This window comes from Centrocercus urophasianus, unplaced genomic scaffold (assembly GCF_019232065.1).
Source record: "Centrocercus urophasianus isolate 14NV4802_14NV808 unplaced genomic scaffold, USGS_Curo_1.0 seq_30, whole genome shotgun sequence".
Classification (NCBI taxonomy): Eukaryota; Metazoa; Chordata; class Aves; order Galliformes; family Phasianidae; genus Centrocercus; species Centrocercus urophasianus.
In genome coordinates, this window is record NW_024884867.1 from 5,796,498 (window position 1) to 5,822,324 (window position 25,827).

At 46.3% G+C, this 25,827-nt stretch overlaps 2 protein-coding genes across 6 annotated transcripts in view; one reads left to right on the forward strand and one right to left on the reverse strand.

The window, feature by feature from the left end:
• Positions 1–31: 31 nt before the first annotated feature.
• On the forward strand, positions 32–10,753 carry KCTD10 (potassium channel tetramerization domain containing 10). Of its 2 annotated transcripts, none has more exons than XM_042829253.1 (7): positions 32–130; positions 974–1,187; positions 5,204–5,373; positions 5,651–5,740; positions 6,298–6,350; positions 6,978–7,173; positions 7,678–10,753. In XM_042829253.1, the coding sequence occupies exons 1-7, from the start codon at positions 128–130 to the stop codon at positions 7,894–7,896; spliced, it is 945 nt and encodes a 314-aa protein (XP_042685187.1). In that variant the 5' UTR covers positions 32–127; the 3' UTR covers positions 7,897–10,753. The 2 variants fall into 2 exon arrangements, with proteins under 2 accessions (XP_042685187.1, XP_042685188.1); XM_042829254.1 differs by having other exon boundaries at positions 5,654–5,740.
• A 152-nt stretch (positions 10,754–10,905) lies between these two features.
• The window catches only part of MYO1H (myosin IH), a 41,921-nt gene continuing 26,999 nt past the window's right edge, over positions 10,906–25,827 (reverse strand). For 3 of the 4 annotated variants that reach the window (XM_042829058.1, XM_042829060.1, XM_042829057.1), the window contains 29 exons: positions 24,868–25,066; positions 24,338–24,418; positions 23,729–23,908; positions 23,302–23,400; positions 23,032–23,145; positions 22,740–22,811; positions 22,042–22,161; positions 21,595–21,662; positions 21,190–21,295; positions 20,730–20,810; positions 20,176–20,267; positions 18,654–18,748; positions 18,403–18,449; positions 17,865–17,945; positions 17,261–17,366; positions 17,002–17,119; positions 16,629–16,742; positions 16,112–16,188; positions 15,743–15,811; positions 15,217–15,301; positions 14,862–15,021; positions 14,665–14,748; positions 14,149–14,242; positions 13,635–13,690; positions 13,394–13,529; positions 13,175–13,242; positions 12,732–12,829; positions 12,005–12,104; positions 10,906–11,826 (listed from right to left, as the gene is read on the reverse strand). In XM_042829058.1, the coding sequence (XP_042684992.1) occupies positions 11,803–11,826; positions 12,005–12,104; positions 12,732–12,829; positions 13,175–13,242; positions 13,394–13,529; positions 13,635–13,690; positions 14,149–14,242; positions 14,665–14,748; positions 14,862–15,021; positions 15,217–15,301; positions 15,743–15,811; positions 16,112–16,188; positions 16,629–16,742; positions 17,002–17,119; positions 17,261–17,366; positions 17,865–17,945; positions 18,403–18,449; positions 18,654–18,748; positions 20,176–20,267; positions 20,730–20,810; positions 21,190–21,295; positions 21,595–21,662; positions 22,042–22,161; positions 22,740–22,811; positions 23,032–23,145; positions 23,302–23,400; positions 23,729–23,908; positions 24,338–24,418; positions 24,868–25,066 (2,824 nt within the window). In that variant the 3' untranslated portion in view covers positions 10,906–11,802. The remainder of the gene's footprint in view (positions 11,827–12,004; positions 12,105–12,731; positions 12,830–13,174; positions 13,243–13,393; positions 13,530–13,634; positions 13,691–14,148; positions 14,243–14,664; positions 14,749–14,861; positions 15,022–15,216; positions 15,302–15,742; positions 15,812–16,111; positions 16,189–16,628; positions 16,743–17,001; positions 17,120–17,260; positions 17,367–17,864; positions 17,946–18,402; positions 18,450–18,653; positions 18,749–20,175; positions 20,268–20,729; positions 20,811–21,189; positions 21,296–21,594; positions 21,663–22,041; positions 22,162–22,739; positions 22,812–23,031; positions 23,146–23,301; positions 23,401–23,728; positions 23,909–24,337; positions 24,419–24,867; positions 25,067–25,827) is intronic. The other variant, XM_042829059.1, reaches the window with a different exon arrangement.

Here is a 25,827-nt window from a genome sequence, read left to right on the forward strand (position 1 = left end):
CTTTAGGAAGCGCACCAGCGCTCCACCGGAAGCAGACAGGCGTCGGACAGGAAGTGGGCGGAGCAGGGCGGAAGTTCCCCGCCCGGCGGTCCGCACGTTCGCTCCGTGGGGCTGCGTCGCGCCCTTCATGGTGAGGAGAAGGCGGCGGGGCTGGGAGGCAGCGGGCGGACCTGGGGGCTCCGCTCTTGTTCCTAGGAGGTGGGGATGAGGCCGAGCCCCCGGGAATAGCTTTGGCGCGGCAGGGGCGGCTCAGAGCCGTGGGGCCGGGACATCAAGGTGCTCTGTGAGAGGAGCCACGGCGGCCCCAGCGCCTGTCGCGGCTTCTGGCGGTGCGGGCGCTGTCGGATTGCTCTGCTTTTTATAGCAGCGGGCTGAAATCAATTAGCGCGGTAATCAGCCAGCTGAAGGGTGTCGGGCCCGGAGCCGTCCGCCTGAGGCAGCTGCAGGCTTCGTGTGACAGCGCACTGCAACGCGGAGACAGAGTTTGATGTAATGTCGGCTTTTTCCTGGCACGACGTGAGGCCTCGTTAGCTCCCCTGGGTTAATTTGGGGTGAGCATTACGGGCAGAGGGGATACTGAGCAGCAGTTCTGTAGGCTGGGAGATGTGGGAGCACTGTGGGGAGCTTTAAGGAGATGGAAAGCCTCAAGGAAATGTTGGTTCCTTTGGAGGTGTGCTTGGTCTGCGTGCTGGGAACGGCCTCAGTTGCACACCAGGTTATGTATGAAACAAAGCTTCAAAAGTTGTGAAAGAAACGGGTGCAGCTTTTGTCTGACAGTGGGAAAGCTTTGATTTCCTCAGTGCTCAGCACCCGAGGAGCTCTTCCCTGGCTGAGCTGTTTGGCTTCCATTAGCTGCCGGCTGTCTCTTCCACATAGAAGGCAACGTTAAAACACCCAAAGCGTTTGGGCAGATTTCAAAGAGGTGCTGAGGCTGGTCCTTATAGGGCTCTGATTGGTGACTCCTTGCTTGCAGGAAGAGATGTCGGGAGAAAGCGTGGTGAGCTCAGCAGTGCCGGCAGCTGCCACCCGCACGACCTCCTTCAAAGGAACAAGCCCGAGCTCCAAGTATGTCAAGCTGAACATTGGCGGGGCCCTGTACTACACCACCATGCAGACACTGACCAAGCAGGACACCATGCTCAAGGCCATGTTCAGTGGGAGAATGGAGGTTCTGACAGACAGTGAAGGTAAGGGTGCGCCTTGCTTCCCTCCTACTGCTCCAACTGGTTGGGAGAGGTTGGACCAAAAGTTGGAGAAGAGGGAGAAATGTGTAGTGATGGGGCATTCTGATTAGTGTTGAAGTTCATCTCAGAGAGTTGATGAAAGATGTGGGATGAGGGATACGTGTGGCTTGACTAGTTGGCCAAACACCAAAAGGGTGTTGAGAGCCAGAAGGGGCTCCTCTCAGGCCCAGATAGCACAAGCTGGCTTTTTCTTGTGAAATGCTAACACAAAAGCTCTTAAGTATGTGGAAAATTGTGAGGATTGTGGTTGAGAAACTCTGAGTCAGGACTTGCGTATTTACTTGGAAGCTCAGAAGGCTGTTTCCTCATCTTGTTTCCTTATCTGAAATATAAATATAAAACTTGGAAGTGGTGTGCTTTTTGAGCAAAAAGATGATTTTGGAAGGCTGGGTTTATTTTCATGTGGGAATACAGGTTGTTGGCTTCAGTGGAGCAAAAGCAGTGCAAGTTCTTTAGGAACTTTGCTATGGTGTTACAGACAACAAAAGAAGGGAGTGAGGAGGGGGGTCTGTCCAAGTTAAGCATCTGCAGAGCAAGAATGTGCATTGTGTCAAACTGCAGCCTTCTAAAGGGGCAGCATTCAAATACTTTGCTTCCTTACCAGATAGGTTGGTTTTTTTCTAATCCTGAGATGCTTAAAGATGTTTACATTCAAACTCATACCAGAGCTGAAATGTGTTTGTGTGATGGTTGTTTGCAGCTGCTGCTGTCGTTTGTCAGTGTTTTCATTTTGTGGGAGGATACAGAGCTTAATTCAAAGTGGGGCTTTCAATTTACATGCTGGCACTTTGCCTATATCAGTGTTTATCAGTGGATACCTTTTCTGTAACAATAGCTGCCACGTTGCTGATCCTACAGGTCTGACACACCTTCCTTGGAGCTGGTTAATTACTTGAAATTTTGTTCGAAGCTGCTGAAAACACAAAAAATGTATTGCTTCATTTGATGAATTGGACTTTAGTGCTTTAGAATAGCCTGTATTTGGAGGCCACGTGGAACAAGGAATGGATTTAGTAAGGCTCTCATAATAAGCTTTCTTGAGATAGGAAAAAGTTGCTTGGAAGGAGAAAAAATGTAAAACAAACAAACAAAAAAAAACCCAACAACTTAATCATCAGAATATCCCCATTTTAGCCACAAGCTTCTGTTTAAGCTGGGGGGAAGGTGAAAGGCTGCATTGTTGCACTTGTTTTACCAGGCCTTTTGCAAGCTTTCAGCTGCTGTGTGGCATTAGCAGCGGTCTGTGGGCTGCAGGGCAAGGTGCAGTTTGTCTGCCCATAGGTGCAGGTTCTTTCTCCCAGAGAGCAGCAGACATTAGGACTCCAGATCCAGAGTTCACTCTGCTAAGATGCCATGCTTCAGATGTAAAATCTCATACTTACTTTGCTGTGAATTCCACTGTGCCTGCATGGGACTGTTCCATTTAGCTCATTTGTGCTTTAATGGGAATTTGATACTTCCTGTATGCTGTAACTGAGACACTCCTATGGCAGTAGCTCTTGCTTTATCTCCCTCTTGCTGGCACGTTGCTGGAAACTGGGACAATGGTGTTAGAGCTGTCGGAGGAAGCTCTCTGTATCTGAGGTTGGTCAAAACACTGTCAATTGGTCGCACCCAAAGTCTGGCACCAAACAGAGTTTCTCAGGAAAAGGAGCCAGACTTGCAGAGAAACTGGAAAGAATGAAGTTGGTTTGTTGTTGTTTTTTTTTTTGCAATCTGTGGAATGTTTCACACTGTGTGTCTTTCTCTTCATCTGGGTGCATTCTTCTGACCCCAGTGCCATCATCTGAGCTCGTTCTCAAAGCGTAACAATTACAACAAGCTGCTGCTTGGACTCCAGGAGAAGAGATGAGTTCTCTGCTGGGGATGACAGATGATCATTTTCAGCTTAGAATTTGTTCCCGAGCAAGTCAGCGTATTTTAAATATTTTATTTTGTGCTTAGAAGAGGGTAGAAAGCTGTGGGTTTTCCATCCACCTCCATCTGTTTCCAGTTTTCCTTTCTGCTTTCCCTTCACATCACTGTTAACTGGTTGATCAGGGTGGGGGTTTCCTTGGCCGGCTGTTTGTAAGGCTGTCAAGCATCAGGCAGCAGTGTCAGGCTTGTTGTTTCATCTGGGCTTGGTCAGGAAATGTAGCCTTGCTTAGTGGTTGGAAGGTGTCCCCGAGAATAAATCTCCTAAAGATGAAATGTGTGCACGTGCATTTCATCAACACTGCATGCCTGATGCACGGCGTGGATTGCAGCACGTTTTTGTAATGCTGCAGTTAGAAAATGGCTTTAAAAGGCTGCAACCCACTTGTTGGGCCCTGCACAGCCATAACTGAGTGGCAGCAGGGTCACCTTCCTGTGAGTCACCTCCTTTTGGCTGCGGCTTTGGCTGTTTGGGTCAAACAGAAGGGTTTTTTGAAAGCTGCTTTAGCAGCCGCTTCTATTTTGCAATGCTGCTCAAAATATTTTCTCATCCCCCCCCCTCCTCTCTGTCTCAAAGTGAGCAATTCTGCTTTGGTTTTGCCATCTGTAAGCGTAAAGGCACAGCATATTTTTACAGCCTACAGAAGGGCTTGCGGCAGAGATGATAACAAAGAAGTTTGGGGGTCATCATTCTGCTCTGAACCCTCTCATTACTTCCCTTCAGGTTGTGCTGAGCTCTGGTAAACGCTTTGTCAATGGCTGCATTTTTGGGAATGTGGATGTTCTTGTTTATTAGCATGCCCTGTGCTCCCTTGTCTCTTCGAAATGGGAGAGCTCTGCCTTGACAAATGGGCTTTTTGCTCTGCTGCGATAGATGTGCTGCGTTTATTAGCCTGGATCGGTCTTTTGTTCTTTTATTTCTCTGCTTCTAGTTACCCTGCCTTCAGCTTTCCAGTTTGTTATTACAGTCTGTAAAATTACAATTGGAAGCATGCATTGTGTAGACAGCAGGGTAACGAGGGAGACGGAGAGCCCACAGTAAACTGCTGGAGAGTGTCTCAGTTTCTCCTCAGAGCAGCACGAAAGGGCTGCGTTCACTTTCCAAGCCTACCCAAACATTCAGATTTTTACTCGTAATTCCATTCATGCAGAACATACAGGCTCTGCTTTAACCTACTTTCCTTATTTGTCCAAAATATGACTCCTTCCCCACAAGCGTTTCCTCGCTGCATTCCTGAGCTGCAGCCCATCAGGGTGGCCAGCTGTTCATTTATGGAAACTTGAGGCTCAACACTGCGTAAGGCTTCTCAGGGTCCAGCAGCAGACTGGCAGCAAGAGGTGAGACAGGGATCCTCCCGTCACAGCTAACTGGAAAGCGCTTTGTTGTGGCTGTTTTCTTTCCTTTACCCCATTCCCATCATCCGTACGTTACGTTCTGTGTGCTGTTGCATCATGGATTTCAGCAGCTCCAGACTGTGCCAGTAAGCATTTTGCTGTACCGAATAACTGCACTTTGGGAACGTGGAGACTGGAAGAGAATTGGCGGTGACACATCCAGCATCTGTGCTCGCTCTCTTTCTGACCTTTTTTTGCACATCTGATGGAGGTGGTGGATCACAGTGGGTCTCTTTGTGTTCAGGTGTGCAAACCTACAGGTGGTTGAGTTTGGTTGGCCGGAGTAAGAAATGTCTCCCTAAGAAGCAGCCACGTGTACGTGTAAGTCAGGGATTCTGGGAGTAGAGGGAGAACAGAGCTGATTGCTTTGGGAATGAGAAGAATTCCTTCCTCTGTAACAGTTAATCGTTTGTCAATAACTGGGAACTGTGAGAAACAAGTGAGCTTCCTACCTTCCTCCCACATACACACTTGAAAAATGCAGGAGGAGGCAGCGAGTTCCCCGTGCAAATACAGCGTTCTGCTGCTCCCATTGCCAAAGGGAGCACGGAGCTGGAGCTCTCTTGGCAGGAACCTGCCTGCTGCAGCAGGCCTACGCCAGGCTCGACGTCTTTTGCCACGTTTGCTCTACTGTGGTCTTGTTTCCTTAGGCTGGATCCTGATCGACCGCTGCGGGAAACATTTTGGGACAATCCTGAATTACCTGCGTGACGGCGCTGTGCCGCTCCCAGAGAGCCGCAGGGAGATCGAAGAGCTCCTGGCTGAAGCCAAGTATTACCTGGTCCAGGGGCTGGTGGACGAGTGCCAGGCAGCCTTGCAGGTAGGTTGTGAAGCCTACAGGAGCTGAGTTGCTCTGGCTGCTGTGAAGGGTGGAGGTGAGGTTGCTTGAGGTGGGCAGAGCTTCAGTGCACACGGCAGGATGGACTGCTGGTGTCTGCTTGCTGCCTTTCCAAAGCTGGGGTGCAGCGTATGGAGGCAGATGGCACACTTAGCTTGTGGTTCTTCAGCTGTGGCACAGAAATGCAGGATGTTCCCAGCTCATGAGAGTGTGCCTTAAGGGCTGTGTACATTCAGCTGCTGTTTGGTTCTTGTTTCAGCAGAACAAAGATGCATACGAACCATTCTGCAAGGTACCAGTTATCACTTCTTCCAAGGAAGAGCAAAAACTTATAGCCACTTCTAACAAGGTAAGAAAGACCAGACTGTGCTGTAGCTTGAGAGGATGCTGGAATGTGCTTGGGATTTTGACCAAGTCCTTAAGAAATGACGTTTAGCATTTGAGCTGGAAATCTACAGCAGGCTAAATGTGTCTTCTAAATTAAAAGTCAGATGTTGGTCAGGCCATGTCTGTCTCCCCGTAAGGTGTTACAGTGGAGGCCGTAGATAAAGCAGGCTGATGGAGCAGCTCATCAGGGCTGATAGGTCTTCCGTTGGTTTGTCTGCTCTGATAAACAACAACAGATGGTTTCTTCAGCTACGTTGAATCGGTGACTCCTGTTTCTGCCTGCTGGCTGTGGTGGGTGAGGATGATTTACAATCTAGTCCCAAAAGGGATCAGAAGGGATTGTGTCTCCATTACCAGCTGGTACACAACAGTTTTGCAGCAGCAACAACAAAATCCCATCGAGTTTGAGCCTAATGGTGTCATTTCATATTGCAGCTCCTCTGCCATGCGGTGCTGGAGCTGGGATTCCATTGCTTACTGCATGTCCTCTAACTGTTGTGTATGTTGGCTTTTTTACAGCCGGCAGTGAAGTTGCTATACAACAGAAGCAACAACAAATATTCCTACACCAGGTAAATGACTGAACCTGTAGTTCTTTGAAGTTGTTCACAGACTCAATTCCGTGATACGTATTTGCTTTTTCTACACTCAGAACCGGTGACAGATTGGAGCTGGCATGAGCTCAGTATTTTCCCAATTAGTTTCAAACTTGAGTCAGGAGGGCCTACTGGCATCCACAGAAGGCTGAGCATGTGCTATTTCTGTGATGGGGGTTCCTCTAACACCCAGGTGCAGCTGGTGGAGACTCCTGGCCAACTGCTGGCCTGTGCTCCCCGTGGGCTGCAGCACTTTGGCTCAATACAGAAAGCCTGCCATAGCACTGTCAATAAGTGGTAAAATCATGAAGTCTGGGACCTTGTCTGCCATTCCTTATGTCTGTGTTTAAGTTTCATGACAAAACACTGTCTTCATCCAGCTGGTGCTAAGCCTGAATTCAGGAAGGGTTTCATGTGTCTGTGAGGATGAAATGGCCTTTGACATCCATTTTGCCCGAGCGTTACTCACAGTGCTGTTGATGTGCAGTAAATCAAAGGAAGCTGGGCTTCTGGGCCTGCAAATGCTCACTGCCTGAATCCTTCTGCTCTGCATTACTATTTGAATTACCCTGATGCGACTGCTGCCTTCTCTGTCTCTCACAGCAACTCTGACGACAACATGCTGAAAAACATTGAGCTATTTGATAAGCTGTCCTTGAGGTTTAATGGGAGAGTGCTCTTTATAAAGGATGTGATTGGAGACGAGATCTGCTGCTGGTCTTTCTATGGGCAGGGACGGAAGATTGCTGAAGTCTGTTGCACTTCCATTGTTTATGCTACTGAGAAAAAACAGACAAAGGTACAGTAAACAGCAGCGAGGCGCCACTGCTTTCAGGCTGGCACCCTGACATCTGTTCCGTTCTGAACACGCTTTTCATTGTCTAGCATCTCTATAGAATAATCAACACCATTCAGAATGGGAGAGCAGCGTAGTGGAGCTCATCCTGTGGGTTTGCTGGGGCAGGGACTGACTGGATGCAGTGCTTAACACAGGGCAATTATGGTGTTACATAATGCAAGTTCAGTCCAGTTCTTATCTTTAGACAAACTTCTGCACTTAATCACGTTTGTTGTCCATTCCTGTGTAAAGGCAGTGGCATACCTCCCTGCAGGGACATTTGGCCAGTTCTGAAAAAACTGCCAGCTGGGATTAAAAGGCTGAAGGCAAATAGCAAAACGTTTGTGCTAGGATGGGTTTGTGTGGGTGGAGTACAGCTAAGACATGTTTAAAAACAGGGAAGTTTCAGGAGGAGAAGTGAGGTGCCTGCAGCAGGTAAGAGCGGCCTTCTCTCTCGGTGGCCAGGTGGAGTTCCCAGAAGCCCGCATTTACGAGGAGACACTGAACATTCTGCTGTATGAGTCCCAGGATGGCAGGGGACCCGACAACGCGCTCCTGGAAGCCACAGGAGGGGCAGCTGGCCGCTCCCATCACCTGGAGGAAGATGAGGAGCGAGAGCGCATCGAACGCGTGCGGAGGATCCACATCAAGCGTCCGGATGACAGAGCCCATCTGCACCAGTGAGCCGAGCGGCGGCTGCAGGGGTCTGTCTGGAAGGTGCTGCCCTTCTCCTGATGGATTGTCTGCAGCAGGGGACCAGGCAGCTTCTCTTTGTTCAACGAGTCTGTAAATTACGTTTTGTAACACAGTAGGTTATTTGGGGTATTTAAACGAGGTAGTTCTAGGATGAGAATAAATAAGGTTACTGGGCGTATGGTAGGTATGTAAAAAGCCCTCTGAACATCTGGAGAAATGCCCTGAGTTTGTAGCCCTCTTGTCTTTGCTATTTTGTGGTTAGTGAGGAAGAAGACTGGCTTCCTTTGGCTTTAGTAATTATCCTGCACTTTAAAAAACAAACAAAACAACAGAAGTCAGGCAGCCACATACCTTCTCTCCTGGCTCTCACTGCCCCAGTCTCCTAGGCATTGCAGCATGGCAGAAGCACAGTGGAGCTGCTGCAGAGCTCCCTTCCTTCCAGCTCAGAAGGCGATAAGGTTGGTAGCTCAGGAGTGCCTCACTGTGACTGCTGGCAGGACAGGTGGTAGCAGGAGAAGCTTGAGGCAGAGGGAACCCAGTGCTGCCAGACTGTGCAGGTGGCTGTGGCTTCCCACTGCTCTCAGGCCCCCCTTCCATGGTTCAGTGGAGCTTCTCCTGCACTGAGTTGTGGAGAGGCCCATCCCCACTTTTTTGGTATGATTCAAGGATGGGAGATGTTGAAATTCCTTCAAGAGAAGGAGCAGGAGCTAACAGTGCCTGGTGGCTTTCCCTTAGGGTGGCATTGCTACCAGTCAAAGCCTGACCCCACATCGCTGTTGGGAAGTTTATTTCCCTCAGTTCACCCATCAGTAAGCTGTGCATTCTTTACCACAGGTTAAAATTTGTAACAGGTTTGACACACAGTGCCAGCCCTGTGTAGGCAGGAGGCCAGCAGCTGTAGCTCAGTTCTGCAGCTGTTACAGGAGCAGCGACTTTGAGAGAGGGCAGTGCAGAGTGCTGGTATAGAGCTGAAGGCCCAGAAGAGGTTAATCCCTGTTTGCCTTTAACCTGAGCATTTTCCAAGTCTCTCGGCAGAAATGGCAGCTGTATATGAAAGGATGAAGCTGAAATGTTGTGCAGAGAATGCTGTAGTGTCTGGTTTTCTGAGAGTAGTAATGAATGGATGTTTTTATCTACCTCCTAGTCTTGTGTTGCCTAGTGTGGAGTCAAGTATCAGAGTGGCAGAAGAGAGCGTATTATTCACTAGGATTGGATGCTAATGGAGAATGAGAAGAGCTGCAGCTGTAATGGTTAATGTAAAAAAGCTTGAGAGAGAGAACCAGCAGTAGGAAGTCTTAAACTTCAGTCAGGTGCCACTGGGACAGACTCCAGAGTACTTTGGCTGTTTCAGACCTTGTTGACTCTTCACCTGGAGTACTTTTTGCTGGCCCCAGTGGCTGGGTGTCCCACAGTGGCAGCTCTGCATCACTCAGTGAGGTCCTTCGCTTCTGCAGGTTTCCTGCTGTAAGGATTCCTAGTCCTGGCTCAGGGCTTATTGTGGCATATTGGCATTTCAAAAACCAAAGGCACAGTCAACATCACCAGCTGTGTTACTGATTTGTTTCAGTAGCAACCTCTGCAGCTCAGCTATCTGGGATGTAAAATAAAGCAGTAAGCAGTTTTGCAGCAGTGTGTACAACTAACAGCTTTCAGAGTTAGGCTGAAGTTGCCTTCCTCCTAACCAAAGACTTCAAGTTTCAGACAGGGGCTGTGGCAGAGTGGTTGTTGTCCCTGTCTCCTCCTGACTGATGAGTAAGAACTGAGTAGTACCCAGACACAGTGGTTACACTGCAGTTCAGCAGCTTCAGCTTTTCTTCTAAGCTGTACTTACACATGTTTGTCACCAGTGCAACACACTTTGGGTTCATACAAGTCCATAGTTCAGGCTGTTGGTGTGCAGGACACAGTCCCTTCTTGCCTTATGTGATAAGCTGGGGCGTGTGCTCTCTTTGGCACTGTGTACTTTGACACGACTGAGCTGTTTACAAGTTTCTGATCTGTAACACACTCCTAACTTTAATTGCTGCAGTTGTGTAACAAAGATGTACCACCGTCCGCTGTTAGAACATCCCTTACCTACTGGCTGCTTGCCCTTGTTCATTAAGTCTCTCAGTAAAACAAGAACATCTCCCACAGCCACTTACTGCCATTGCACAAATGCTCTCAGCTCCCGAGCCTTTTACTTTAAATGGTTTTTCCAATAGAGCTTTCAGAGGGAGACGGGGTACGAGGCAGCTACCCTGGCCCCAAGCAGTTCTTTAGATTAGCTAGTGCTGCATGATGTTAACTGTGCTGACCTGCCTGCTTTGATTCATGCGTGCTGCCCTCCAGCACCCAACAACAGCCACTAATGCTGAAGCAGAACAGAGCCAACTGAAGTCTTATGCCTGCAGGCTATTCTCCCCCCCCCCCCCTCCATTGGAGTAATGTAGAAAAGCTTACCTAAAAATCAGTAGCTTGTGATGCAGTTAGGGCCAAACAGTCCAGTAACACCAGCCCCTGGCTTAGGGCTAAGCTGGGAATGCATTTGTTCTTGCAAAGCAGTCACTCCTGTATTCAGACAAGGCAGATTGTAGAGCCCACACTGAGCTCCGCCTGCTGCAGGACATCACCTGTTCAAAGCCCTTGTGGAAATCTCCACGCTCCAGTCTTACCTTTTAGTCTTAATGGAGTTGTTCTGTTTCGTGTTCTGTACAATCATTCCCTCCTATTTTATGCACACAAAAAAACCTTAAGATGGATTTCAGTGTATGGTTGTTGTTTGCAATGTTTTGTTGTTTGTTTTTTTTTTTGTTTGTTTTTTTAAAGCATAACATGAAATAAATTAGAAGATATTTCATATTTACATGAGTTGCTTTATTACTTGCTTGAAGTTCAGTAGCTAACACGCTGTCCTCATGGTCCCTGGAGCTAGAAAGAACTTTCAGTAAGAAATACCACACACCTTCCCCTAGCTATCAGCTTTACCTCCTGGAACCACTCACAGCCAAGGCACCGGTGATCTGGCTCTCATTCAGGCTGCAGCCTCAGTCAAGCAGGAGCTCCACAGATTGGCCTCAACACGAGGCACCAGAGAGAGCAAAGGGAATTCCTGTATTCTACCTCTTCATAGCTGCCAAAATATGCAGCTAGAGGGAACTGCACTCCTAAGGAGCGAGCAGAATCGCAGCTCCTCAAAGGGAGACGAAGCTTCAGTCTCTTGCTGCTGAAGGTTTCCTCTGAACCAAATTATACCAAATCTGCATGTCCCCTCTTAAAAAAAGTGTGGTCACCTGTCCCATTCATCACCACTTGTGGAGCCTCACTGCACTGCATAGCTGCTTTGCAGGGAGAAGCAAGGACAGTGCTACTTTAAGACGTTTTCCTTCCCCCGTGCCTGGAGACAAGGAAGGATCTTCCTGGGATTTCCAGATGATACACCAACTCAGGAATACCTGTGCCAACCTCACTGCTACATTTACAAACATACCTCTGCATGCTGCTTGAGAGACTGAACTCCATTCACCTGCACTTCACATGGTTTCTCCTAGTTAGTACAGTGACTCAGAACACAGCCTGGAGAAGTCGTTTCCTTTTGAATCCTTCCTTCAGAGCTCTGCTACAGGTTATTAGGTGCACAGATTGACATTTTACTTGTGCAGCTACCTAAACAATACTCTGTGACAGCATGTAACAAGGATCTATGCATCCTGGAACATTACAGCAAGGTGATGAATTTATTTAGATACAGCTCAGTAGTTTTAAGCTATAAAAAAAAGTACCTAAAAGATGCAAGCAAACTCTCAAGTCACAGCAACCCTATGGCATCAAAGATTGCAGGGGTGCTGCAGGTGCTGGTCACAGCCTGCAGGCTCCTTTCCATTTCTGGTGACCAGAAACTGGAACTGTTTCTCATCAAGACTTTGCCTGGTTTGACACCTGGAATGAGAGAAAGGAGTCAGTAAGTTAAATACAAACCGTGTGTCCTTGAGATTCCTATTTCACAACTGCTTCACAAAGACAACTCTCTTCCAAGACTTAACTGTGTTGCTCATAAGGGGTGAGCATCAGGGGGAAAAGCCAAAGCCATACTCTCAGTGCCCTGATGAGGCCTTACCACTGTAAGCTGTCCATCTTTGGCTTTAAAGACATGGGGCTCCGGCCCAACAGTGAACACCATTGTCCCTTCCTTCCCAGAGCCAATGCGAAACCGAAGGCTGCAAACACAGACAATTACTTCTGCAGTGCTTTCCTCACAATAGGCTTTACTCTAAGCCCACTTTATTTCTGTTCCCTTAGCAAATCTTGTTAGATTAGAAGATCAGAGCCCTTCAGCTTAGGTAAATTTCCTAAACAACTGCATTATACCATACAGCCCAAGAGGGTTTGATGAATGCAGCATGCCTGCCTAGTCTGGGCACCTGAATTTTCCTGGAGCAATTAAGCATTAGAAGATAAGCAGATCTGACCTGGAGAAGACCACTGAACAGAAAGAATCCAATTACAATTGAAACGCAAAGGCCAGAGAGAAAAGCTGGAACAGAAGTGCAGGTTTCACACGCCAGTTCCAATTTCTGTATAGATCTGAGAGATGGACTGCATCCACCTGCTTTTAGCTGGTGTGACCGAGGAGGCTCCTGCACTCAGCCATCACAATTGGAGGCCTTCTGAGTTCAGGGAGAAGCATTTATCCTAAAGTGACCCCCAGCTCAGCCCCACAGGCTGTCCTCGGACAGAGCCAGCACTAATGGGATCTGCTGGGAGGATACTGAGCCCACAACCTCAGGCCCAGGTCACAGCAGCAGAAAACAAACATAGCAGGTCATGCTGACTGTCTTCCTTACCTTCCCTTCACAACTTTAACGAGGTTCTGCTTGTTGGCCAGCATGCAGAGCTTAGTGACCGTCTCAAAGATATGTTCACACTGAAGTATCACATCTCCCTGGAAGCAAAAAGAGGGGCACAAGGTCAGTGGGCAGCATACCCACACGTAACCCAGCCAGCAGTCGTGTGTTCAGAGGAGTCCTTTCTGCACAGCCCTGGCTGCAGAGCAATGGCCACCTACAACTCTGATTAGTTAAACATCCATTCCAGAGCCTATTTAGGATTTGTAGCAACTTTGGCTCCGAAAAGAGAATGCTTTTATGGTAAAACAACAAGAATTCAAAAGTAGAGATGACCATGAGTTAATAAACCCTGATAATCATATATCTGAGTATTTTAAAGGAAATGTGAGAAGCATCATTGTTTCTAACCACAAATTATCAGTGATATTTCATCTCTCTACCTTTTGTTTGTTGTCCTCAGGAACATGGATGACCACGATCCCATCACCCAGATTACTGGTAGAAATACCTGCAGAAAAACAGCACACTGACACACAGCTGTTCTGGCCATTCTGCAGCAAAAAGCGTTCTCAGAGAGAGCACTGCTTCAAGCATTCTTTTTGCAGCGCCCTGGACAGACAGAGCCTCAGAAGCAGCCCCATTTGGATTTGCACTGTTACCTTTCAAAGTGGCATAGTCTATTTTCTGCTTGATCTTGGCCATTTCCACCACATACGCCGAGGACTGGGTCAGAACCAGCAGGCGCTCCCGTGCTTTGAAGCCATTCCTGTCGTATTTGACCACAGGAGTTGCATACTGTGAACAAGGAGCTCAGATCAGCACCTCCCTCTGTGGCATTACATGGGGCTGCAGGGCCTGGGATGTGGACACAGCTGCTGAGCTCCTGTTTTCTTTCCTTACCTTCACCTTCTCGCCCTGTATGAGCTGCAGAACTTTGGGGTTTATATCCGTCTCTTCTGTGGATCAAACCAGAAAGACAAAGTGAATGTAGGTGGCAGACAGCTGATCCACCAGTCTTGGGAACACCAAACAGATGCATTCATTGCCTCAATCCCATTAATGCTTGTCTCATTAGATCACTCTTTTAAACTGATGGTTTAGAAACCACTCTTAAGTCTATTTCAGTGATGTTTTGCACCAACAGAGCAGATCCCCCAGGCTCACATCTCCTCCCCCAGCAGCTCCAGACCTTGAGGCTGGATCCCCACGCTGCACTGCAGCAATCAGCTCTGCTCCATTCAGAGCTGTACACACGTATCCCCATCAGTCCCAGCCTTTTTGCCTAAGTTTCTGGCTTAAAAAGGGATTTCGAGTACCCTAGCCTGAGGCACGGCCTGGGGCACTGATTGCCAGCAGCCACCAAACACAATGGGCCAAAGGAATTGGATGGTGGGGTCCCAGCACATGTACTCACTCAGCCGCGTGTCCGCAAAGGGCAGGTTTATGCTCTGCTGGTAGCCCTCCTTCTTTCCTCTGAAAATGGCACTCGTGACAGCTTTCTGCTGTAACTGTTAAGAGAAAGAACACCCTTTACCCTCTCAGTTTCTCCATGTATAGTTACATAGTGTAGTGTAAGCTGTGGACAGCATCGTCCTCTCACTCGTGCAACTTGGGGCAAATGAAAGCTGCGTTTCTTCGTCGGTTTGTTCCTGAATTATACTAAGTAGTGATGTAATAAGGACTGAACAGCCTAGAAGACCCTCTTGTTATGGATCTGTTCCACTTAGATGGCGTTCAGATTTAACGTCACAAGATTTAGACCTATGCAACTGTAGAACTGCCCTGTACATTACAATCCCAGGCTCAGAAGCATTTGCTCAGCAGGAGCAGTGGCTGTCAGAAGGAACAGCTTGCACTGGGGGCAATTTACATGTATCACATGTGTGCAGCAACTTCCAACTTGCACATTTGCATCCCATGCATTAGCTACCTGCACTTTCCTCTCAGGAGTGAGGCCTTGGCAGTATTTCCGTACTAGGTTCCTAATGCACATTTTCTGTAGCATCTCAGATATCTACATTACAAAAAAAAAGCAATAAAAAGATCAAAAAGGCAATGTGGTCGTCTGAGTAACTTTACAATCTGAACAAGGTCAGTGCACGATGAGGGGCCTGCAGCAAACCTCACCTCTTCCAGGATAGAAGGAGGTTGGAGCCAGCTCTTGTCCAAGACGTTTCTGGGGATGTGGTCTCTGAGCTTCATGAGGTATTTGTACTGCACAAGCCGCACAAACTCAATGTTCTCCGGGCACAGAGGTTTCTTCCGATTGATGAAACCCTTTATGAATCTACAGAAAATACCCACATCAGGACTTCCACGTTACAATCAGTGGAAGTGCAAGGCAGCCATCACAAGAGATACATAACGGGCTAATAGTAGGAACAGTTTAGCAACAGGCATGAAGGTGCCTTGGTTTCCCTGCCCTGGAGCCACAGTCACGCTGTGACCCACCGCCTGCAGCCCTCCCCATGGGGATAGTTACTTCCTGATGATCTCAACAGCCCAGGTCCTCTTCTTGGCCTCCTTCCGTGCCAGCACTCCTCGCCAACAAGCCTCCAGCTTGATAGCTGCAAGAGTCATGTATTAGACAGAGATCCTGTGCCACGCCATCCTCCAAATTCATTGCAGGCAGGAATTATAGCTGTCTCTTCCCTTCAGCTGATCTTTACAGAACTGTAGAATATTAAGACTGGAAGAGACCTCCAAGATCCCCACCCCATGCCCATTAACCATATACCTCAGTGCCACAGCTCCATATTTCCTGAACACCTCTAGGGAGAATGACCCCACCACATCCCTGGGCAGCCAGTGCCTGACTGCTCTGGGGAAGGAATTGTTTCTAATATCCAACCTGAACCTCTCCTGGAGCAACCTGAGGCCATTAGTGAACCTAACACCCACAGCAGCAAAAATTTCTACCCACAAGAAAATAGATTCATGACTTCAAGGCTACAACTCCTACCAGAAAACAACCCTAAGAAGAGAATTCTTGATCCCACAGCCCATACCTGCTTTTCTCTTCTTCTGGTAGTCTCTCTTCCCGAGGCGTCCTTTATATTTGGCTTGTAGTCTTGAAACTGGCAAAGAAGCAGAGACATGCTTATACCTAACAAGATCCCTGAGATTGAAGGCACAGCTCCTAACCTCAGTGATCAGACACAGGAAGTCCTGCACAACCAGGTACAAAGGACTAACAAAGCAGGAACAAAAGTAGCCTGCATAGAACATCCTTCAGCATGGAGATTCAAGCAGCTGCAATTGGGTAACACTCAGGACCAGGAGTCTCAGCTCTCATCTCTGTGCATCTGGAGCCCACAAACATTGCCCACTCAGCCTCTGCTTTTCTGTCTATGTGATAAAGGGAACTGGAACCATACCTAGCAGGTGCTTTCTTATTTCAAATGCATCTTCAGTAGCAAACAGAGTCTTTGGGAAACGAATGAATATTTTGGTTCTGAAAAAAGAGACCAGGAACAGGTTATTCACAGTGAGCCCACACTGTCTTGGACTAGCAGGTTTGGTGCTGAGCCAAAGGAATCCATTCCTCCTAACCCAGAGGAGAAAGAAACTAGGCTGGACTCAAGCCCCATAGAAATGCAAGAGTGTGAAAAGCAAGTGAAGATGCACACGTCTGGGACTCCTTGCCCCATACCTTCAGGGTGAGTTTACTTTGCCCTGTTTTAAGGTCATTAAGTAGATACCCTCAGGCTTGCAGAACCCAGGTAGCTCTGCCCAATTTTGCCTGCCGTGGCTAGGCAAAAACCAAATTAAGGGACCTGTTTTACACTGCCGCATCTTGCAGCTCTCTGGGCTCATGGTCACAGACAGAACAATCAGAATGGCAAGCACTGTGCAGCCAACCAACAGAGTTAAGAACTAGAGAGAGAAGTTTACCTTCCCAGTTTGTATTCCTCAGGCTTATAACCTATGTGCTTGATAAGCCTCTCCACACCTTCAGCTGCAGGCCCATGCCAGTGTGGCCAGGTAGCAGGACACAGGGATTTGTATCTGAAAGATCATCAGGACATCACTGTAAGTGAATTGATGTTGAGGCATTTCTCCCTGAGCAGCCCCCAGTTCCTATTCTTCATTCAAAGTAGACCAACATGGATACAGATCAAAACCACCTATGAACGTTATGTTTGGTGCAGAGGAAAAGCCCAGTGCCTCTGCACCTTAGAACCAGGACCAGACATCTAAATAAATCTTGCTCTGAAGCTCCATGGGAAGGCAGATTCTGGCTGTACAGGAAAACAGCTCTGCTCACCTTTGCAAGAAGTGCTCATACTTGCGCCGATACGCAAAGCCAGCCCGTCTCACACGCAGGTGCTCCATCAGCCCCAGGTATTTCACCTGGTGCCGGATCAGGCAATCATCAAACTTCCCTGCAGTAAACACACATTCACTGATAAATACTGTACGTGAAAGCCCACTCACGTGTCAATATACTGGGAGAGATACAGAAGAAATTACCCTGCACCTCCTCATTCCATTACTTCAACAGTGCACTGAGCCTAATGCCTTACCAGGCTCCTTGTTCTCATTTGGTTTAATGCACCGGATGTAAGAAGGCTCCTTGGACATCAGGATTTCTATCAGACTCATTAGGCTGTTTTTGAACTGGGTTGCAACCTAAGATGACATTGAGAGAAAGACTTCTCAGCTTTGAAACTCAAGCACTGCAGGATCCAAGTCAACTCATTCACTGCACTCCTCTTACAGCCAAGAGAAAGGCTGACATATGCACCAGCACAATTCAGAAACATAGTTAATCATGAGCTAACTGGACAGAGTGCTTAGCTGGAGAATTTGAGTCTCTGCCATACATCTGGACACGCAAGGTAGCCCTTCAGACACCGGAGGCTGCTGGATGCTGTGCTCAGAGCTCATTTTAGAATGATGCATTCATAACAACAGCAAGCTATGCCACATTGCTTGCTGCTGTCTCAGCAACATCTCTGTTCCCCTACAAGAAAGCTAAAAAAAAAAAAAAAATAAAAATGCCACCCAAAAAAAAAAAAAAAAACACAAAAATAAAACAAATGCACTGAATTCAGGAGCAAAACCAGGGAAATGCAGACTTGGGAAGTTAAACCAACCTTAAAAGTTTAGACTGAACATTACACTCACAGTCTCTGGCCTCCTCCTGCTGTCCAGTTCTGACAGTAAAAAGCAGTCTCTAATGATTCCATTTTTAGAGTTGCACAGCACCTGAAACACAGTCAGTGAGAAACTGTCATATTTAGCATACATGCCTTCCTAGGGTGCTGTAAGGACACACAGCACAGATTCAAGCAACAGCCTCCAGTGCTAGAAGCTAAACCTAGAAGAGACCCCTTCACATGCACAGCTCTGGAGCCAGAAATCAGCTGCCTGCTTGGACAGCTCTGCACTGAAGACTGATGTACAAAGTTAAGGCCAGAAGCAGCCTGATTTCCCAAGTTCAGGTCATCAGGACACCTATGGCTCCAGCACAAAGCTGCTGTATCTGGCCAATAAAAGCCTTTGCACTGATCTCAATCTCAATGGAGGACAGGTTTCAGAGGAATGTCAAATGCTAAGGAGAAACATACATTTCTGATCGCTACTGAGATTAAATACAGCTTCTGCAAAACATCACTTCTAGCAAGATGCTTAAGGGAAGAGCACTCTCTTCTATTGCTCTTACCTCCTTCAGGTTTCTGTACAGGAGATCATTGTTCTTTTCCAGAAATCCTGAAGAGAAAGAAGGCTTTGTTCCATTAGAAGGCTCATAGCACATGTGGGCAAGCATTGGCTTTACTGGGAAGCAGATGGGTGCCACCCCAAGTGCCCAGCACACGGATAGCACCCTCGTGTGGAGTCAGTGCCCACACTCCATCTGCCACATGGGCATAGGTGTGCAAGGAACATGCAGAGCAGCTCCTCAGTCACACTCACCGACTGCACAGTATGTGACCTCCCCTGCGTAGTGAAGGAGGCGGAAATCCACCCAGTCAATGGATTTTCGTGTTTTCTGATCTGCAAGCTTGCGACTACAGGGAGGTAAAAAAAAAAGACAAAAAGCAAAAAATACCAAGAGAAAACAGCGGATTTCTTCAGCCTGTAGAAAGACACCTGTGCAAAAAGCAGCTGTGTGACAGCTGGAAGTCTATCAAGTGTCTGTTCCTATCAGTGTGGCTCTGTTTATGCAGTTATGGCCCATAATCAAAAGAACTGCCTCTCCTTTCTGAGCAGCTTACAGTAAACTTAGTGCTAGGGAATGGGAGTCATTGACCACAAACTCCTCAAAACATGTGCAAAGCATCCGTTGCCATTTGGCAATGATCACTCTGCCTGGAAGATGGCTTCTCCCTGTAACATTCATTTAAATACATTCTCATAGCCTACATGCTAAGAAGATCACAACTTTCCTCAACTTCAAACCAAAACCAGAGGAAAAGCATCGTTTGAGAAACTGTACCCTAGGGACAAGAATAGAAATAAGGAAGAATCACAGTTGTAAACATCAGCAGGAGATATTAGAAAGTAAGGACTGGGAAGAAAAAGAGCAACTTCACAGTACAAATCTCAGCTTTGCAAGCAATCTCTAGCAGCACAGAGCTGTGTCACTGCAGCACATCAGTACATCAAAAGTTTTGTTCCTAGAGCATTGCCATGTATGGCTCCTATTTAAGTAGTGCTAATGTTTCCATTTAACACTTCTAATCACACAGAGCAGTTTTAAGGCACACTGCAGCAATGAGGAAGTTGGCTACAGATTTTCCACTCAGCTTTGATGATCAGAAACGTAGAAAGTGACAGTTCAGCAGCGTGACTCTGAACTGATGATGAGCAGAAGCCTTTCAGTAGGGCTCTGCTGGGAACTGCCAGAACAGCCTCGCACCAACGTGTGAGCCAGCAGAACAGGATCTGCAAATAACACAAACCGAGTCCTGGCTGCAGTACTGCTCGTTTGGGGGATGCAGACAAAGGTGTCTTTCTTTCCTCTTCAGATCTAAAGCTCACATATATATCCAAATGGACTCTTGAAAAAATATCTACATCCACCATACAGCTCAGGGATTTTAGGCTCCTCTTCACGATACCTACAGCTTCCCCTGGTCAGCAGGGGACAAAGCAATCCAATATTTTCAAAGTCAGCCCCTTTTCTTTCTTTTTTTTTTTTTTTTTTTTTTTTTCTTTCTGCAAAACACAAATGCAGAATGAAGCAAGGCTCCCCAGTGCAACCTACGTAATACCTCCAGACATTACTGGAGCATTACAGTGGTAGACAACAGACAGGCTGCTTGATTTTCTCTGGTACAGAGCAAAACTTCTTCCTTCCCCAGCACTCACAGAACCACAGAACACCCTGAGTTGGAAGAGACCCGTAAGAATTATTGAGTCCAACTTCTGCTCTGTTATGGGTAAAAGATGAGAAAGTTTCCTTTGTGGTAGGATGCAAAGCATAAATGCATACGTCACGAAGTGGGCATGGTCTCCTACTTTCTCTTCCAGCTTTTCCAAGAAGCTCAAGTCAGTTGCTTCACCAGGCCGTAAGCACTCTTCATCCTGAAAGAGCAGGCACCAGGCAGAAGGATGCTCTGAACAGACAATTCCCTCCTCAGAAACATTTAGCACCACATTATTCAGCAAAACTGAAGAATTTGGTTACAATTGAACCAGGTCTGTCCAATGTAAGCAGTTTCCTGGTTAAACATGGAGTTCTGTTTATCTGATTTCAGTAGAACTAACAGAATAAATCAAGATAAATCAGATCTGCCATTTTCTTTCAGGTTTGGCAATGCCCTGACTCATCCTTTATTGTTTATAGCCCGTTTAAACAAAAAGATGACACAACTAGACCCAAAATCCAGACAGACTTACAGGACTTTTTATCTGGATGAATCAGTCTTTGTTCACAAGATCTATTTGTTTAGATCCCGAATAACACAGAACCACCAGATAATTGGAACTGATTATGAACCACTACAGCAGAGCACAGGCAAGCATGATAATTTAAGTAGTACAAACCAGAATGGAAATTATTCCTTTATGCTTCTGCTCAACCAAGTCACAGATGATCTTGTTGTTAAAATACGGAATTGGTTCCCACTGGAAATAAGAGGAGAAAGAAGAGATTGGGGAATGTTCTTCCCCTTCCAGAGATGTGAATTAAGGCCAAATTAAATTTCAAAAGGGTTACAGAATGAGATCCTTGGCTATCTTATACCTCTCACAGGAGCAATGCAAAAATGAACTCTACAGATTTGGGAATGATCTCCTTGGTAGAAAGAATACAAAGTATACTGAAGCAGAATAAGCTTACATGGGATTTAAAATGAAACCATGCATATACTCAAAGTATAGCTTTCCACATGGCCCAGGGAAACACTGCAATTGAGACAGGCAAGATGCCTTCTTCATTAATGAAGAAAAGCAATGCGTGCAGTGGCTGTTCAAAGAAACAAAAGGGTGGAGAATAATGAATTACCTCTATTCCTTCCATTTCGTACTCCTCCTGCTCTGCCTTTAAGGTCATCTCAATCAACAGTTGCTGGAGTTTCTCATTGCAGTAATTAATACAGAACTGCTCAAAGCTTCAGAGTTGTTAAATGAGAAATATTGTTTAATCAATTCATGGACACAGTTCTACTTCTCCCACCTCCTCCTACTGTTTTCCAATCAAACAGTCCAGTTCTCTATAGATTAAGCCTCAGAATTTTTATTAAAAAGCAACAAGATTTTTTGTTTACTTACTGAACTAACCCAGTGCATTTGCAGCCACCTTTCTTGATTTGCTGGGACAAGACTATGTTCAAAAAGTCCTGTAGGATTCAGCACACACTCCCACTGCCACAAGGACAGATTGCCCCCCGTTCTCAAAAACTGCTGTTACCTGTTTGTGTCCAGCACTTCAAAGCCATAGATATCCAGCAGGCCAATGACAGTCTTACGAGTTGAATCCTGTTAAAGACACAACTTGTAACTCTTGCTTCAGCTCAAGTTTCTTCCCTGCACAGTTTTGTGTTTCTTTCTTCTTTTTTAAACTTCTACTTCGAGATGCCAAAAGAGTAAATCACAGCACCATTAAGGTTGGAAATGACTTCTAAGGTCATCAAGTCCAACCACAAACCCATCACCACTGTGAGTGGACACACGGAAGCAGGAAACTCAGTACAAGAAGTACTTAACAGACCAACTTCCACACTTCTTTCCTAGCATTGAAGTTTTTCAACTCAGAGCTGTGGGACGATCCTACACTGCTGAGCATGGGGTATTTGCTCACGTGTGCAGTTGGGCCTTACTGGAGGAGCTCCAAGAGGACATCAGACAAGGAACCAACCTTGTTGGCTAAGGAGCCATTAATTTTGTTGACCAGCCAAGTGAAAGTCCGTCCATAAATTGCCTTCGCTACAGCATCCCGAGCACAGAATGCCAGATCGACATTCAATGGGCTTAAGACCTAAAAATAAAAGTATCCCAGATGCAATGAAGAACATACCTCAGCACAGCAAACTTCTGCAAAACTAGTTCATACTTCAGGCACAGAGAACCAGCAACTCTACCTACAGCTTCCTCTCCCATTATTATTTCAGCCTGGTGCATCTCCACGTCAGCAGGATTGCAATACTACGCTTTGGAAAGTACTAAACATTCTGATGAACTGGGAGTGCCTTTCCTCACTTCTTTTAGTTTCATTTTATCAAACTTAGTACAAACTGCTCAAAGAACAGTTTAAACAGTGCTTTTCTCTATTTACGCTGTCTGGTTTCCCAAGAAGCACTCCAGGAACTAAACAAATGGAAACTGTTTGGCTCAAACTCATGGCTGCTTGCAAGTCCCTGTTCCTGGCTTTCTAGTAATTACCAGTTCATTCAGCCAGAATATTCAGAACTAAAATAGCCGCTCTATTAAAGTCTCAGGCTAGAAGGGCAAGGTAATATGGATGACAAGGACAGCCAAATTAATCTGTTTCAGTTGAAACAGCACTGTGAGCACAGCTCCTCATCTGTCCCTGCACTGCTTCCAGCTGCTCAGTACCTCTTCAGAGCGGGCTTCAATCTTCCGATGGGTGAGGGCTTCCTGCAGAATGGACAAGTGGACACCCAGGAGCTGTAGAGAAACAAATCCTGCTCTCAGCATGGGCAGCAGGAGGCTGCTTAAACAGTTCTGTGTGATCACTAGGGCACATCTCCTACAGTCTGAGGTTGCTTATAGCCATACAAACACCCAGTTCTTGCTATCATTCCACTTCTGCGAACAGACCCAAAGAAAGTTCAGGCTTTCTTTATACTATTTGTTTTGCTGATATGGTCTAAGAGGTGGGAGATACCTTTGAAATCCACTTGATCTGAGTGCCGTTGCGAATGATGGCATGTCCATTGCTATCTTCTTCAAACTGAATGTTCCCAATGTGCAGGACACTAGCAACTATTCCAAAAAGATGCTAATAATGGGAGATACACTGTTAGAAAACAAATTCCTACATCTCCATGGAGCAGTGCCAATGTTCTGCACATGCTCATAAACACATCTCAATCCTTAGACACATCTTCCAACCAAGACAGTTTCCATCAACTGGATGGACTTTTGACTTCCATACCTCCAAATCTTTTTCAGTGAAGTCAATGATAGAAAAAGCTTTGCGGACTATTTTCCAGTCGTTCTTGTCATTAATAGAAAAGACTTTGGCACATCGACCCTAGGAGAAAGAATTACTAAATTTCAGTAGTGAAGTGATTTTATCAAGAACAAATGCAGCCTGGCCACAATACTTCATTTCCTCAGCTTGCATAGATGCAGTCTGCAGCTCTCTGGAAAGGTTATTAAACTCCTAAACCTGAAACCAACTCATTTGATCAGCCCTTTCAGCAACAATTACTTGAAACATGGCACTTGGATAGCAATTACCACCAAATGGCAGAGTGTTGTGAACAGCACAGGCTTGCAGCCATCTTCTGTTTTTATGGTAATAAAAGATCCCTACAATTCCAGACATAAAATAGAGAGATGGTCAAATTCTCACTGACCTGGATGAGATAAGCATACTTCTGAGGGTTGCGCTCCAGCCCAAGCCAGCAGAGAAGATCCTTCTCTCCACCCTCTAATAATTGGTAGAAGATGTGGAAATTCCTCTCTCCGTGGTTCTGATGGACAACTCGGGATTTCTCGATCAGGTAACTGAGGATGTGCCCTCCCACTGGAGCTCCCTAGCAAAATGAAGCAGTTAGACCAACACCAGCATCAAGATGGCTGTTCATCCAACACAGGAGCAAGCAGCAACACCAGGAGATGCAGGAAATGCACTGTTTCTTTCCTGTTGTCTTCTTCGATTTCTGGGATAGTATCCACCAGCAATTTCAGATATATCTGAAGAGTTTCCTGTCCTCTAGTGCAAGTCACCCTTTGCAACTACATATATTAAAGTCCTATCAAGTACTGGCAGTGTTGTGAGTAAAGTAGGAAGCTTTTGGGATATATAACTAGTCACTTCACTCACAGAATGCACGACCTCTAGAAGTAAGGTCAGAAATCTGCAGTGTTAGTAAGAACTAATAAATCCTGTGCTGCCTGGTATGCGTCCAAGAGGCTCACTGACAGAGCTTGTTTGAACAGCGGCTCATTAAGTTTGTTCTCACCTTAAAGTCAAATTGGATGTCCATGTATTTCCCAAACCTACTCGAGTTGTCATTCCGCAGAGTTTTTGCGTTTCCAAAAGCCTATGGATAAAATGGATAGATCAAGTCACTTATAGAGAACTTGATGCAACAGGACAAAGGTTTGCTGCAGTCAAGTCCTATTACAAAATTTACAGGAATTAAAGAAACACAAGCTAATATATTTCTTAGCTTTAATATGGACTTCAGCTAGACAAATTATGCCTCTTTCTAGCACGACTGTAAACAGCATCATGAGGATCTGTTGTATGTTGTACAGTTTCCCATACTCCCAGTTCCAGCTATCCTCCTGTATAAAAACAAGTTTAATACCACTTAATGTTTAGAAACGTTAAGTGCTTGTGCTACCAAGAGGCCTAATTTACACTGTTACTTATGTGTGCAAACCATAAAAACAAGAGTCCATTCCTGGGTGCAAGTGTGCAGACAGGAAAGTCTCATGAAAGGAGGCCATCAGCAGCTTTTCTACATTGCTTTCATCCAGTTTTTACCTCCAGAACAGGGTTTGACAGCAGCAGACGATCACGGACGACCTGCAGCTGCTCTGTGGTCGGACAGGTGACTGCATAGTACTGCAAAATCTTCTTGGAAGCCTCTGTCTTCCCAGCTCCGCTCTCCCCAGAGATGAGGATGAAATGGTTGTTGTACTCACTGCACATCACCCGGTAGGCATTGTCAGCTATGGCATATCTGAACAAGAGTCACAAGAAGGATTCAGAGGGGAAACATCCATTAGAAATGGGGTGTACTCCCCAGCTAACATCTCAAGCACTGGACGTGATGGGAAAGCAGAGCTCAAAACGCCAGTCTGCTACCCATGGTCTCTCAGCCTCTGAGAGGTAGACAAAGCTCATTCTTTTTCCACTGTCAAAACAGGATTTGAATGGGCTGGGTATGTTTATGATGAATGTTACTTATATACACTATTGACTCCTTCCAGGTCAGAGGAGCCAGTTTTTATTCCAGTGGAACAACAAAAAAAAATCCAACTCCTGCTTATAGAAATATATACAAAGATAATAATGGAGTCCTTGTCAAATGCCACCTATAGAAGAAAAACGAGGAAAACAAAAACAAATCCTATCAACCTCAACCCCTCAAATCACCTGAAAGTTTCCAAACACCAAAATAACTTCAACTCAGAATCCTGAATTTTCAATTTCCTCCCTGTCTGAAGCCCAAGCAGAGCTGTGCATGAGCACTGAGTTAGCCCTGCAACTGCTTGCAAGACTATCTCAGTCTTTCTTCCTCTGTAGTCCCCCACCACTATTTCTCAGCCCTTCTGTTCTCTTTCATTTTCATAGCCAGCTAGAAGACAAATACAACCTTACCTACAGAAAGATGGGAATATAAAACGTTCACCAGACTTGCAACTCTGCATACACATCCTTGTAGCTCATACACAGCACCAGGGACAACATCCCATATACTCATATCAGCTGAAGTCTTAA

Excerpts from the sequence above, each read along its gene's own strand:
- KCTD10 (XM_042829253.1), top strand. Across the intron at positions 1,188-5,203 it reads GGTTCTGACAGACAGTGAAG|GCTGGATCCTGATCGACCGC; the intron begins GTAAGGGTGCGC and ends TTGTTTCCTTAG. Across the intron at positions 5,741-6,297 it reads TTATAGCCACTTCTAACAAG|CCGGCAGTGAAGTTGCTATA; the intron begins GTAAGAAAGACC and ends GCTTTTTTACAG.